Genomic DNA, 14,094 nt, shown 5'->3' on the forward strand with positions numbered 1-14,094 from the left:
AAGGACCTGGGCAAGAGAAAAACCGAACCTCACAACCCATTCATCGCATAAATCACGTCGTTGTAAAGTGAGAACTTGTATCCCTTGCTTGTCGGCAAGACCAGACCTCTCAACGCGCGACAGGGTGCTTCTTCGTGGGTCTCATCCTGTGGTGACCCAGAGTTTTAAAGCGGAGTTCTATGTTCATTCAGTGATTGACGCTTGGGCACAGTGAAATGTCACGCAAAGGCCCGCAAATTGGTGTGTTGGCCCGGTCTCAGCGCTGTGTTGAGCGCTCAGTAAACATTTGACGAGTGTTCACGAGAATGCATGCTCGAAACGCAAAGGCCACGATGCCGTCATAGTCCCTCAGGTCGCCCTCTTTCTGACGTCAATGGCGGGGGCAGGCTTCGGCACAGTTCCCAAACAGTGTATCCTGGACTAAGGCGGCTTCAAATAACATTCTTTGCCTCCCTTCCTTCCTTGAAGTGTTATGCGGAACTCATCTTATTGTCTTTCACGAGCTCCGCGCCGATTATTGAACAAATTAAGAGCACCTCTGCTAGGCACGGGATTCCAGGACACGTCGAGACGGACAACGGTCCTCATTTGGCGTCGGCTGAATTCGCTGCATTCACGACCAGTTATTGCTTCCATTACTTCACGTCGAGCCCCATCTGCCCGCAATCAAATTGTTGAGTAGCGCACTTTAAGCGAACGTTGGAAAAATCGGCCGACTCTTGCCTGGCCCTACTAGCGTGATGGGACACCAGGTTCGTTGGGTACAAGTCCAGCCTAGCTTCTGGAACGCCCGCTCTTATGCTTTCAATTTGAAGGTGATCATGGGAGCATCGATTATCGGGCCTTTCAACTTATACACAGCGGCTGTTTTCAGAACTTTGGATATACAGGTAGCAGTGCCTTCTTCTCCTCTTTGGCTCTTGCATAATACAACCCTGATACAAGTCGTAACGTGGCGCTGCTGCTTGTTTATTTGCCACCCGAGCGATCACCTTCAAATTGATTCCGACTGTACATTCGAAAAAGCTGGTACCATCAAACGCGAATAATTTCAGGATCCTACATAAGAAATACGAGGCAGTTCGGAATAAATAAAGCCTGAATTCTACGACTGTCGTCTAGCCGTAACCGGGTTCCATCTCTCCAAACAATCCCAAATCCCATATTCCCACTTAGAATTTCAAACATGTTTCACAAGCTAATACAGAAGTAGTCCAGCATGGCGAACTGCTTTCATCATCTGAGGTAGCGAACAACCTTAACTCCTTTTAGCTGTGTATTCAAACTTGAAACTCCACCACCGCTTTGACTCGTAGCTACAAACTCTATAGATTCCAAGTTCCGGCAACGGTACTGAGTCCAGCCTTTGGTGACGCGCGTGGACACATTACAGAATTAAGCTGGAGAAAACCGTTGGGCGTTGGTCAACTACACCAAGAGCCGATCGGCGGGAATGACGCCGCTTATGACATTATCACGAATTCCTGCACTGCTGGGCAGTCAGAGGAAAGCATAGCCTCGCAGAGCCTTCTACTCTCAGCTTAACGCGGGCTGTTCGATTGCATGAAGGAAGACCTGGCACTAATGTGACAGAATATGTTATCAGAGCGAAACTGCTGCAGGTGACTTGCACATTTTTTTCAGGCGCGGCTGTCGTTCATTCTGATTCATTTTTTGTGTTGTAGCACTTCCTGAAGGGAAGAGATGCAGTGTTATCACTTATCCCCGTTTTTGCCAAGCACCGGAGTGCAAGGGCACTTGTTACGTCACTGGCGATAGTGTATAAAGTCGGATGTCAAAGAAACACACGAGCCTTTTCCATACGGACTACATCGACGTTGCATCAGTCGTTGGCTCGCATCATTGCTTCCCAAGGAACGGGCCCTGTATACAGGAAGGTAGATATACGAGAAAAAAACTCATACGCAAAAACAGGCAATTATAAAAACGATCAATTTACTCTACTGCACCACAGTACACCGCAACACACCGAACCAAAAAAAAAAACACTACATAGCAACCACATAGCGATCTTCACAGAGTCTTGAGAACACTTTGCACAGACACTTCTTCTGGGACAGCCGTCAAGCAGTTTCGTTGCCTTCTTGAAAAGTGACAGCGAAAGCCAAGTGCATAGTCGAGTCTATTTATTGGACAGACGGTTGTGCATTCTTCGGAGAGGGGCGATAGCGTACGTCAAAGCGTTGTAAAACGAGTTCAGACTAACAAAAGGCCCGAGTAGCCTTTCCGGCGTCACAGGCATCGCCAATGGCTCGAGATTAGGCAGCATTACGCTTCCGCAAAAGATATCCCAAGCTGCATGCGACGCAATAACGTGTGCATCAGAGCGAAGGAGACTATGGCAAGGTTTGCGCTGCTCTTGGTGATACAGCAAAGTCGCTCATATCCAGAAGTTTGGTGCTCGATTCTGTGCAGATATTTTTTAAATTCCAATTATGGGAGTTTTACGCGCCTAAGTTACACACGGGCTATGATATGCGCCGTAGTCTCCATGGAGAGCCCCGAATTAGTTTAAAAATCTGGTTATTTGAAAAACATTAATGAGACATGTTTCATTCGATAACACAAATATTTTCATTTCCAGCCGTTCTGCAGTCGCAGCTACTACGTACGCACGCCCGTCAGTACTCACATGTGAACAATACATCTAAACTCGTATGCATGTATTATACATGACACACGTGGTGAATAAAGCTAGATGTCGTCGCAATGGGTTAATTATTGCAAAACAAGCTTACAAACTTTTTCATATGCGGCTGTCTACTTGCGTGCACCGCAGTGAAAAAAAAATTGAGTCTTACCAGGGGAGGTGTCGAGTCCATCCGGTTGGAAAATGGACGTGCCGGCCTTGGGAGGCTCCTGAAGGTTGAATTCGGATGTAGTTTTTACCATGCTTCCTCGCACCTATGTCTCTACGATGACGCCAGATGCAACATTCGGGAATTCCTACGCGCTGTCGCAATTGCTGTCCCGTGGCGACGGCCACTGGTGAAGTCCTCAGCTGTCCCCGGCTTGCATATTAGTTTAGCAGCATTGGGAACTTAACGAGTAGCGGGGAAATCCACCGGGGGCTATACAGCTGCAGTGCTTTGAGCTCCAGTGCTATCCTGTCGCACGCACACAAATGTTAGCAAGGCCACTGTGTGCGCTCTCGAGCACACGTGCCACAACTGCTACATTCAAGCACTCGCCACGAGACGCCAGCACCGGATGTCGACGCATAGGCGCGCCTACTTGTATTTGCAGAGTAAAGGTACAGAGTACCAAGGTCGTTGATTTAAATAACGTCCATGCCATCCGACGGCCTCGAATCTGTTGTTTGCACTTAATTTATTTATCGGCATGCGAGGCGGAAGAAAAAAATTTAGTGCACTTCCACTCCGTGAAGAAGGATGCAAAGCAGCACGCCCTCCACGGAGTGCACGAAACAAAACAAGTTTGTTTGTAATTTACGACTGAGCATACTTCGTAGCCAAAAACATGAATGAAATTGGGAAAAGACCCGAGCTTTATGCTAGTGGACAACCGTAGAGCTGTGTCTTTCCTCCCGCGTCGTAGGAATCTTACTGTTTGCGTAACGCGCCAACCCAATTCACTCTACCACAGATGATACCGGATCGGTCGCATTGGGCTGTTTGACTGCCACGTTCAACCTCACGCCAACACAACGGACATGTCATCAATAAAGGTATGAAACCTACATCTGCGTGTGCCCGCCGCCTCCTCCCCCCTACCGCCCTCCTCTCCCAACCCATGCACGCATAAACCGGCAACCGGTCATGCGCGGGTGCTTATAAGTGAAAGATACTGTCGAACATGTCGCTCTGAAAGCCATTTAACTTGAATGAGTGATATTGGCCCACGTCGGCGTTCCGAGCAAGCCAGTTGTTGTTCATCCGGGAGGGATTCGCAACTACACGACCAGCTGGAACTTGAGGCGGCAACGAGGGCGGCAGCGGCTTTCCGTGGTTTTCGCGCCCATTCACGCTTCTGTTCGGGCTGACGCTTCTCAAATTTCCGCTTTTCTTCCTCCAAGCGAGCGACATGCGTCCGTCCCATAGCGAGTCAACACCTCGATGGCTTCGACCTCTATACTGGTGGACACACACGTTGATGCTCCCTTTCGCTGCCCAGTCGTAGGCATCTCATTGTCTGTGCAGCACACCAACCCCAATCCAAGCCGCTCGATTGCGGAGGACAGTTGACTTGGCGCATTGAGCCATGAGACTGCAACGTTTAAATTTGATTGATTGATTGATTGATTGATTGATTGATTGATTGATTGATTGATTGATTGATTGATTGATTGATTGATTGATTGATTGATTGATTGATTGATTGATTGATTGATTGTAGGGTTTAACGCGCCGACGCAACGCAGGCGATGAGGCGCGCCGTAGTGGAGGGCTCCGGATTAATTTTGACCACCTGGGGATCTTTATCGTGCGCCTAAATCTCGTACACACGGGCGTTTTTGCTTTTCGCATCCATCAGAAAAGCGGCCGCCGCGGCCGGGAAAAACGTTTAAATTTCCCACCACCAGAACGGGTATGTCATCGGTAGCGGCGCTAAGCCCGGCTGTGCCTGAATGCCCTCTCCCTTCGCCCCCAACCAGTGCACGCCCAAACCGGCAACGGGTGATAGGCGCCCACTCAGGCGTGAAATACACGGTCGAATGGAGAGAGAAAGACTTTATATGCAACCAGACTAACATTTATTATTATTCTTCCGCCATAAGAACTACGACCAGTTGGTCAACGAGGGCCGCCGACGAGAGAATGTTGCTCGGAATGGCTTTCAAGCTAAACAAGAATGTGCTTACGCCGTCGTTTCAACGGGGCAAGTTGCTTTCAACCGGCAAGGACCCGCAACTAGCGGGCGATCGGGAATATGAGGCGGCATCGGCCGCGGCTTCATCTGGCGGCGGCGGTGGCATTCGGTGTTTTACACCCATTCGCGCTGGTGTTGATGCTCCCCAATCATCTGATAATAGCGCTACGGCTGCCGTCAGCCGACTGCGCAACTTGAAACTTTTGAAAGAGGCATCAGTGGTGGCGAGGGGAATAATCGTTAGGATAACCATTGTAAAAGACGGATCGGCGGTGGGGAGGAGGAGCCCCGGAGCGGCGCCGAGTAAATATGCTTCACCGGAATGAAAACTGGGGGTGGGGATATACTGCTTTGCCGTAAAAAGCACTGAACTCTGATCCGTGGCGTAGCAGAATTATTTTTCGGGGGACGCTGTACGCCGCCGATAAAAAGAATGAAGCCACCCTGGAACCAAACAATATTTTAGTAATTTTCTCACCCGCCGCGGTGGCTCAGTGGCTAAGGCGTTGCGCTGCTGAGAACGAGGTCGCGGGTTCGATTCCCGCCCGCGGCGGCCGCTTTTCTGATGGAGGCGAAAAGCAAAAACGCCCGTGTGTGCGAGATTTCGGCGCACGATAAAGATCCCCAGGTGGTCAAAATTAATCCGGAGCCCTCCACTACGGCCCGCCTCATCGCCTGCGTTGCGTCGGCGCGTTAAACCCTAAAATCAATCAATCAATCAATCAGTCAGTAATTTTCTCGTTTTCACGATATAATATATCGGCGTGGCATGTAAGTAGTGTAAGTAGCATGGGCGGAACAAGGATCGAGAGGCGGGAAGCCCATACAGTGCCGTGCTCCAGAAATTTCAGGGGTTGCCGAAACACCCCCCGCCCCTGGCTACGGCCCGGTCTGCGATGGCTAGTTTATATTGTATATTTCCACCAACATTAACTTAGCACAGCATCGCCTCGACAAAAATAAACAATTCCTAAGCGCTAAAAACCGGGTACCGTCATGAATCTGACATTAGGCACCAGCAGGTGCAATAAATGATGGATTAGGATGTTCCTGCTCCCTTAGGTAGTGCTTATATTTTAAATAGGCTTTATACAGTCTCCATTAGAAAATAGGCATTTGTAGTACCATTACCACCTCAATAAGCATTGAAGTTGTAGTCTCTACTCATAAGGCTTACACCTTATGAGGTCGACCTCAACCTCGAATGGACCTCAACCTGATCGCGTGTGTGAAGTTGAAGTGAGGTGAAAGACTGTACCTTGCTCAGTAAGTGCGGTCGAGGGTTTCGACCTCAACCTCAGCGACGAGTTCGAACTTAAGTGATAATAGGGCCGGAATTGAGGTTGAAGGCAGGTCAGGTATCAAGGAACTGGCTTTTTCGCGCAGACATCGTCTTCCTATATTTTGTGATTCAGTACGATGTACGCAGAGCGAAACTTTACCCTCAGTGAAAGAACTTCGTACCTACGCGTCACGGCTGAAGCACAATAAAAAAGAAGAGAGTTGGGATATTCTCGAACAGTTCTAGCCTTTCAGAGCGACAATTTTCCAGAGCTTTCTCTCCCGTCCTCGGGAGTTTAGTTACATTTTCCACAGCTATGAGCACGGGCTGTATTTGATGGAGAGTCTGCGTGAACGTATCGGCTGAGAATAGAGGAAGCGGGACTCGGCTTCGGAAGGAGGGGGTATGATTAGAAGGACACCTTCTTTAGCGTGTACTACGTCTAAAAAGTTCGAATTCTTTGTGCGGTGTATACACACTCGCTTATATTACACAGGTGATCTAAGCGGTCGCTGTGGTTTTTGTTCTCTTCATGTGGTTTGAAAGGGGAATTAACCTTGCATCTTTTCAAATGATGTGCCAAACCACAGCACTTTAGTCAAGCGCACACCTCTCGGGTCTGCATCAGAAGCTTCGTAAGGTTTAGCTACCAAGCTTTCATTAACAATTCACACGAAACTATCAAATTGAAGCACTAAAGCCACATGAATACGATTCTCATTCTTATTGCAGTGCCGTATGCCAAATTTAAATCGTAAAAGGAGGGGCGGTTCCCCTCCGCTTTCTATAAAGGAAAGAGAGGCAAGAGGCAGTACGTGAAGAAAAAAGGAAGTAAAGTGCACAAAAGAACCCATTTTAAAACTCCGGAAGCAGCATGTGTGCTGTGCATTACCTTTGAATTGTTTTTATTGCTATTATTATTCAAGGGCATTGTGAAATGGTTCGTCGTGGTGAAAACAGGCACCGAAGTAGCCGATGTTTTGTGCAGCGCGCTAGTGGCAGGAAAAATGTTTATCGGCAGTCGTTATTTCGAGATAGTCAGTAGCCTCGGCAGCCCCTCCTCCTCTCCGACGCATCCATAAATTCCGGACTTAGTGTAGAGGGAACGCCGGCCATGGTAACCCCTGGGATGGGGCTCTCCGAGAGCGTATTCCCAATCCATATACCATAGGAACCCGTGCCTGCTTGGGCCCCGTTTGACGACAGAGGCCTACCGGAAGCAGACAAAAATCACCCTGACTGAAATAATAACAAGGAAAACCAACCCAGAACTGGCAGTACAACTGCAAATAAAAAAGAAACACCCATACACTTATGGCTGCTGCCTTCGCTCAGATAGCTATGGTACAATTGAAGTCGACCTAGAGACAAAACAGCCACACAATAAAAAAATCAGACCCAAACCCGCCTAACCGGAGATAAAGTAAGGGTAACGTTCAAAAACATTCAAGAAAAGTAGCTGAAACCGGCAGACGAGGGACCAAAGCACTCAAAAGGAGAAAACATGAGCTGGAGCTGACCTGAATGGAACAAAAACGTTCATAATTTTGCTTATAACGCACAAATAAGCCAAAATAGATATCACACGTGATAGAAATATGTGTTTCAAGTAAAATAAACAATTCAAAGAAAGACATCGGCGCTTGTGGGGTTCGAACCCGGTTATTGCCATTGCTAGCGTGATACGGAGCCTCTTTTACACATCTTTTTTATAGTATTTATTGCACTACAATTCAAAGTAGGAAGTCACCATTTGATCGTGTAGATAGAATACAAGCGCGTGGATATGTGTCAAAACGTGTCGATACATGGCGCCACTCGTCGTGGGCCGCTACGGGCATGGAGTGCCTGCAGGATATAGATTAACTGTGAGGGCCGGGGCTTGTAGTCGTCTAGATAATTTGGGTGGCAGAGCTAGTAGTTCGATTTAACCGGCGGAGCAACGAAGACCAGCCAAATCTCGCCTTTCTTTGCGGCTGTTTCTCCAGCTTCTCGGGTGGCTTCCAATAGTGCGTCTTTACACTGAGGAACTCAGTGTGTGATGCGGTCCGTGTAAACGGTGTAACGCAATTCCCGTATCTCCTCTTCGGTGGTTGTTATGTTAGCCACTGCTACTTTAAACAGCAACGGCGAAACGATGGATCCCTGGGGAGTACGGCACAGTGGAAGTTGCGTATAGGGCAGCGTCAATATCGGAGAGTCGCTATCCTCAGTGTCAAGAAGGCGCGTACGTGGTTCTAGACGCGATCCTCTGGTCGTATACATTTTAGTCCCTTGTGAATAGCCGCGAGCATAACTTTCGCTGAACCAAGGGCAAAAGGCTGTCGCGTGCCTTATTCTGGGCACTCCAAAATATCATGATGTAGGCTCCAGATTGGTATCATTTGTGGATAGTTCTGCCTTAAAGCCGTACTTATTGGGTGAAAGAGCTTTCGTATTTTCCACAGAACAATTTAGTCTCGCTCAGATTGTACGCGTTAATAATTTGGCAATAATAGGAGGTTAGGGAGATGCGTGTTACACGTTTCATACTGTGGCTTGGCCAGCTATGGTATGAATGTAACGGCGGCGTGTCGAAAGTCTTCACGGATTGCGCTTCCTTTTACAATGATAAATGAGTAGCCGAACTAGGTAGGCTATTGAGGCGTTATCTGGGTTCCGTAACATCAGGTTCGCAACCTTGCCTTTACCCGGAGGTCAACTTGTGCGTACTTCATGACATTCCTCCCGCACTTCTGTCTTACATATATCTTGGTCGTGAGTAGGATTGGGAGAGCCGGCACAATCTGGTAGCAGGATATGGGCTGCGTGTGGCAAGTACGCAGTATTCAGCTTTTTCAGCAGGGCGCTAGTCGTGTTCGCCGCCTCAGGCATCGGGCAAGTGATTCTGTTTGGCTGTTCTGTTTTCGAGTGAGCAGCGCCAACCTAGCGCCTGAGCGACCATGTGGGTTTTATTCGTAGCGCTCCTCCAGGCCTGGATCGCTCATACGCCGGTGGATACACGGTGACGCAGTCGCCATTAAAAAGTTTTTTGTATAAAATCAGAGCCTATGAAAAACTTAAAATAATAATAAACTTAAAATAATAAACTTTTTAAAAAACTGCTTCTCATGGCTATTGATCATATAAAGCGACGCTTTCTCTGCCTCAGTAATAGCGTCCAGCGCACGACTGCACTGCAGGGAAGCCAACTTCACCCAGTCGTCTCAAGGGAGAAACGCTTCCCGTGGTCTGAGTCTAACCTGGGTCCCTCGCGTTATGAAGCCAACGTCTATCTGACTGCCCCATTCCGACACGGTCAGCACGGAGCGAACTACACGCTCAATGTGCAGACGCTACCGAAACCAACGAAGCAGAACCGACCCTACATAGGTCTGGCGTTTGCAAACAGGCTCTACCGCGTCAAGATGACAGAACCTCTAACCGTCTACCACAACAATCGCAAGTTCCTACTATGCGAGTGTAAAGGCGTCGATGCATGCGATCGTGTAAGTGATGGAAACTTCTCGATTTCACAATGGCAATCTCTTTAATACGTGTCTTCATTCAACTTAACGATTAAGTATTACCCTCAGCTATCATCACCACAATAAATTCATTCTTGCTGTGACTTTGCCACTTAGCCATTTGAACCGCAAGCAAGAAAGCTTCGCTCTGCGACCATCGTCTTCGTTAGACGGGGAGAGTCGTCGACCTTTCATTTCACGGCAATTCGGCTAAATTGTACCCGCTCCTGCGTTCACCTTACACCGCATCTCTCCCAACATCTGCAGCAAGGTCACTGTTTCACCCGTCCGTTGTCATTTGCATCCCGCTTATAATCAAGGCCTGTCGACAAGCTCGTATTGCTTACCTACCCTAAGTCTAGCTCTCCTGGTCAGACGCGCAATATGCCAGTGCCTCTCCCTACCCTACCAGAACTTCACAAGCACTCATATTTGCTGACTCAAGCAGCAGCCTTCTCTCCACACTCACCGTTAAGACATCCAAAACCGACGCCTGCAAAGCGGCTGCCATTGCCCTTTTCTCCAACACCAACCTGGAGCTCGTCACTATCCTGACCGACTGGCAACCAGTATGTCATCACTATCAAACGGGCCGCATCTCAACCGTTGCCCTCAAAATTACCACCCGATGTCTCGTCAGCCCCACCGTCCACATCCTGTGCATTAGGGGTCACGAGCCCATCCCAGGGAATGAGACCTGTCTTCTTCACGCCTCTGCCCGCGCACTCATACGCCGATATCCTTAAGGGGAGCTACTGACCCTGTCGACCTACAGCTCGTTTTCTCTCTATACATTCTAGGTACAACGACGTTATGCCTCGTAACAGACCTTAACAACACTCCCCAGCCCTCCCTCATCTCGAGTAACACAATAATGCAGAAACGACGTTTCGCCAAATCCAGACATTTACGTTTTCTTCATAAAACCTCACTCCACGGCAGCTTCCACTCTCCTCAACGCACAAGTTCTGGCCATCTCCCTGCCCACTATACGATATGGTGTGAAAGTGATCCCAAATTTAAAATTTGGCTCCTCTTCCAAACCCTTCCCATGAGCTGTAAGAGGGCCAGCTGGCCCTCTCCAACTGACACCGAGAGACCGATGTTCGGAGCGGCGTTTATTGCAACGCTCTAGCCGAGAGAACGCCCAAAGCAAGACGATAGGGATATGTACACAGATGATGAAGGAGAGAGATATATATAAAACATTTATTATCATGTCCAGCAGTAGTGGGGTGGGGAAAGAAGGGATGGGGCGGCGAGGTGTGTGGTGGACCTCCCCGCTACAGCCGCCTATTCACTGCGCGTCTCGGTAGAGACGGCATTTTCGGCCGTTGCCGCGCGAGGATGTCCATCACCTGCCGGACCGTACCGCGTTGATGGCCGATGTCGTCGCTTCTTATGGCGAGTGCCATGCTTGGTGGCATTGGGTCTTGGGTGTCTTCTGGGGGCCTGCAGTCCCATAAAATATGTGGCGTTGTAGCCCTGGCTGCGTTGCAGTGTTGACAGTGGTCGGTCGGGTAAACCGTGGGGCAGATGTGCTTGGCGAATACGGGGGTCCATATCGCTTCCGTTTGGAGTTGACGGAGTATCGTCGACTCCGCTCGTGGGAGGTCGGGGTGCGGCGGTGGGTACTTTCGTCTGGTGTCGCGGTACCAGGCTAGAATCTCACCGTATGTGAGGAGCGGCGTGGGTTTGGGGAGGGGCTGTTGGACGGAACGTGCGGGGTCGTGAACGGCTGCGCGACTGGTGAGCGCGCGTGCCGTAGCGTCCGCCTCCGCATTCCTGTTAACAGTTCCGCCGTTCGGTAGGTCGGTGTGGGCCGGGAACCATGTGAGTAGGGCGAGTTTTGCGGGTGCCCGGGAGGGGGTGCAGATCCGTAGGGTGGCGGGGGATAACTGGTTGGTGGCGAAACGGAGGATCGCTAAGCGAGAGTCGCTGAGGATCGTGGTGCACGGAAGTTGGGTGAGAGCCAGAGCGATAGCGAACTCCTCGGCGAGAGTCGTGTGTGTTGTACGTAATCTTGCGGCTGTCTTGAGGGCTCCCGTGGCAGCTGATATGACGGCGACCACGTAAGCATCGGGTCTGCCGGTGTATGGTGCGGCGTCGACGTAGTAAGCGCTTGTGTCTTGTGCGTACATCTTGGTTAGGGCCTTCGCGCGGGCCAGGCGACGTTCGGGGTTGGCGTCGGGGTGCATGTGTTTGGGCAACGAGGGGATCCTGAGACGTCGGCTGAAGACTAGTGGCAGTGGGCCGGTGGGTGTAGGGCCGATGTGGCCGGGGGGTTGTAACTGATGCGGGCCAGGATTGCACGGCCTATCTTTGTCTGGGTGAGTCTTACGAACTGTGTGGTTCACTGGGATTCGGCAATCTCGGCGAGCGTGTTGTGAACGCCTAGGTCGAGGAGTTTCTCCGTGTTGGTATACGTGTAGAGACCGAGCGCTGTTTTGTATACTTTCCTTATCAGAGCGTCTATTTTCTGGCGCTCCGCCGGCTTCCAATTGTGGTATGCCGCCACGTATGCGACGTGACTAACGGCGAAAGACTGAACTAGCCGGAGTGGGCTGGTCTCTCTCATGCCGGCATATCGTGTGGCTACCTTGCGGATGAGTTGCATGGCCGTGGTGATTTTGGCGTTGAGGCGCTGTAACATGTGTCCGTTGTGGCGGAGTGCGTCAATGTACATGCCGAGTAACCGTATGGACTTGACTTGCGGGATAGGGGTGCCGTCCTTCGTCTTCAGCTTGATGTTAGGGGGTGCTTCACGATTGTTGCGCGTACCAGGGGGTGGGAGGATGAGCAGTTCGGACTTTTCCGGGGAGCAACGGAGTCCCGTACCTTGGAGTTGCCCTTCCACGGTGTCAATAGCTTGCTGCAGGGCGGTTTCGATTTGTCCGTCGCTGCCACCGGCCTTCCATATGGTGATATCATCCACGTAAATGGTGTGTTTGACGTCTGGGAGGCTGCCCAGTCTGCGGGCAACTCCTATCATGACTAGGTTAAACTATAGGGGGGATATCACTGATCCTTGGGGTGTGCCGATGCTACCCAGGGTCTTCTCTGGGAGCTCGATGTCGCCGGCCACGATTTGTGTCGTGCGGTTAGCGAGGAAGTCTTTGACATACGCAAAAGTGCGATGTCCCATGTTGAGGTGCGAGACCTGCGCGAGGATTGCTGAGTGGTGCACCTTATCAAAGGCGCTCTGAAGATCCAGGCCGAGTAGAGCGTAGTTGTCGAGGGATCCGGCGGGGGGGGTTCAGGATCTCGTGTTGAATGAGGAGCATTGCGTCTTGTGTGCTGAGCTTAGGTCGGCTTCTTCGAGGTACGTCTGCCAGCGATTGAGGAGAACGTGCTCCAGCAGCTTACCGAGGCAGGATGTGAGGGAAATCGGTCGGAGGTGATCGATGTGTGGAGGCTTGCCCGGTTCGGGGATGAGCGTTGTGCGCGCTTTCTCCATTGGGGGGGTAGATTGCCCGATTGCCAGCACTTCTTGTAGTAGGCTGTGAGCGCCGAGATTGCACCGTCGGTCATGTTTCGCAGGGCTTTGTTGGTGACCTCATCCTGTCCAGCTGCCGATCTGCAGTTGAGCGTCTGGAGTGCCGCCCGCACCTCCCATTCCTCGATGTCCGCGTCGAGGCCCGGGTTAAGTGCCCCCACGTAGTCCGGAAGGGGGTCTGGGGGGTGGCTGGGAGATATTTGTCGTCGAGGCGTTGACGGACCACTGAGTCGCCGAGCTCACGCAGCGCTTTGTGGAGGGTGCGGGCCAGGACATGCCGTTGCGTGCTCTTGGTCTTGCTCTCATCGAGGAGATGTCGGAGTAATTGCCATGTGCGGCTTTTGTGCATCTGGCCATCGGCCTCTTGGCAAATGGCGTGCCAATGTTGGCGGCAGAGGGTTGCACTGTGAGCCTCTATCTCGCGGTTGAGCTGCGCCAGGCGTTTGCGGATGCTTCGGTTGTGTCTTTGGCGTTTCCAGCGGCCTCTTTCGGCCTCTTTCTTTCCGGAAATAAATTATTTTTAGGTCCTTACGAATTTCAACCAGTGATTTAGCCCTGGCCAATACCCCCTTGTGGGTGCGTGCCAAAAAGTTTGAGGGCGTCATTATCATCATCATCATCATTTCGCCAGTTCCTCGCACTGTGCAGCATGGTACTCTTAACCCTGTAATCCCCAACGTCTCGTATAAGATACGCTATTTTTCAGATATTTTTACTTCCACTTGGGCCTTTGGACCGCTAAGAAATACCCCCGTGTCATTTCTGATACCTCCTAAGCCTTTTTGAAAAAACTATAACTCTATAAGTGGCCGAGTGGAGTCCAAAACATAGTTTGAAAGATGTATTCCTCCATCGCCCGGTGTAGACCGCCCGGTGAGTCTACACCTACTTTTTAAGTGCGAATGCACTTCTTAAGCGAGCCTGAAGCGTCCGCCGCCGTCCGCATTCCGCCGCCGTCC

The 14,094-nt window shown here is 50.6% G+C and overlaps 1 protein-coding gene across 3 annotated transcripts in view; it reads right to left on the minus strand.

Annotated features, from left to right (window-relative positions):
* The window catches only part of LOC144147021 (high affinity cationic amino acid transporter 1-like), a 75,151-nt gene extending 72,020 nt beyond the window's left edge, over nt 1-3,131 (minus strand). For all 3 annotated transcript variants that reach the window (XM_077679041.1, XM_077679042.1, XM_077679039.1), the window contains exon 1: nt 2,823-3,131. In XM_077679041.1, the coding sequence (XP_077535167.1) occupies nt 2,823-2,913 (91 nt within the window). In that variant the 5' untranslated portion in view covers nt 2,914-3,131. The remainder of the gene's footprint in view (nt 1-2,822) is intronic.
* Between the last annotated feature and the right edge of the window lie 10,963 nt (nt 3,132-14,094).

This window comes from Haemaphysalis longicornis, unplaced genomic scaffold (genome assembly GCF_048455015.1).
Source record: "Haemaphysalis longicornis isolate Haplotype H1 unplaced genomic scaffold, Haemaphysalis longicornis Haplotype H1 scaffold_7, whole genome shotgun sequence".
Classification (NCBI taxonomy): Eukaryota; Metazoa; Arthropoda; class Arachnida; order Ixodida; family Ixodidae; genus Haemaphysalis; species Haemaphysalis longicornis.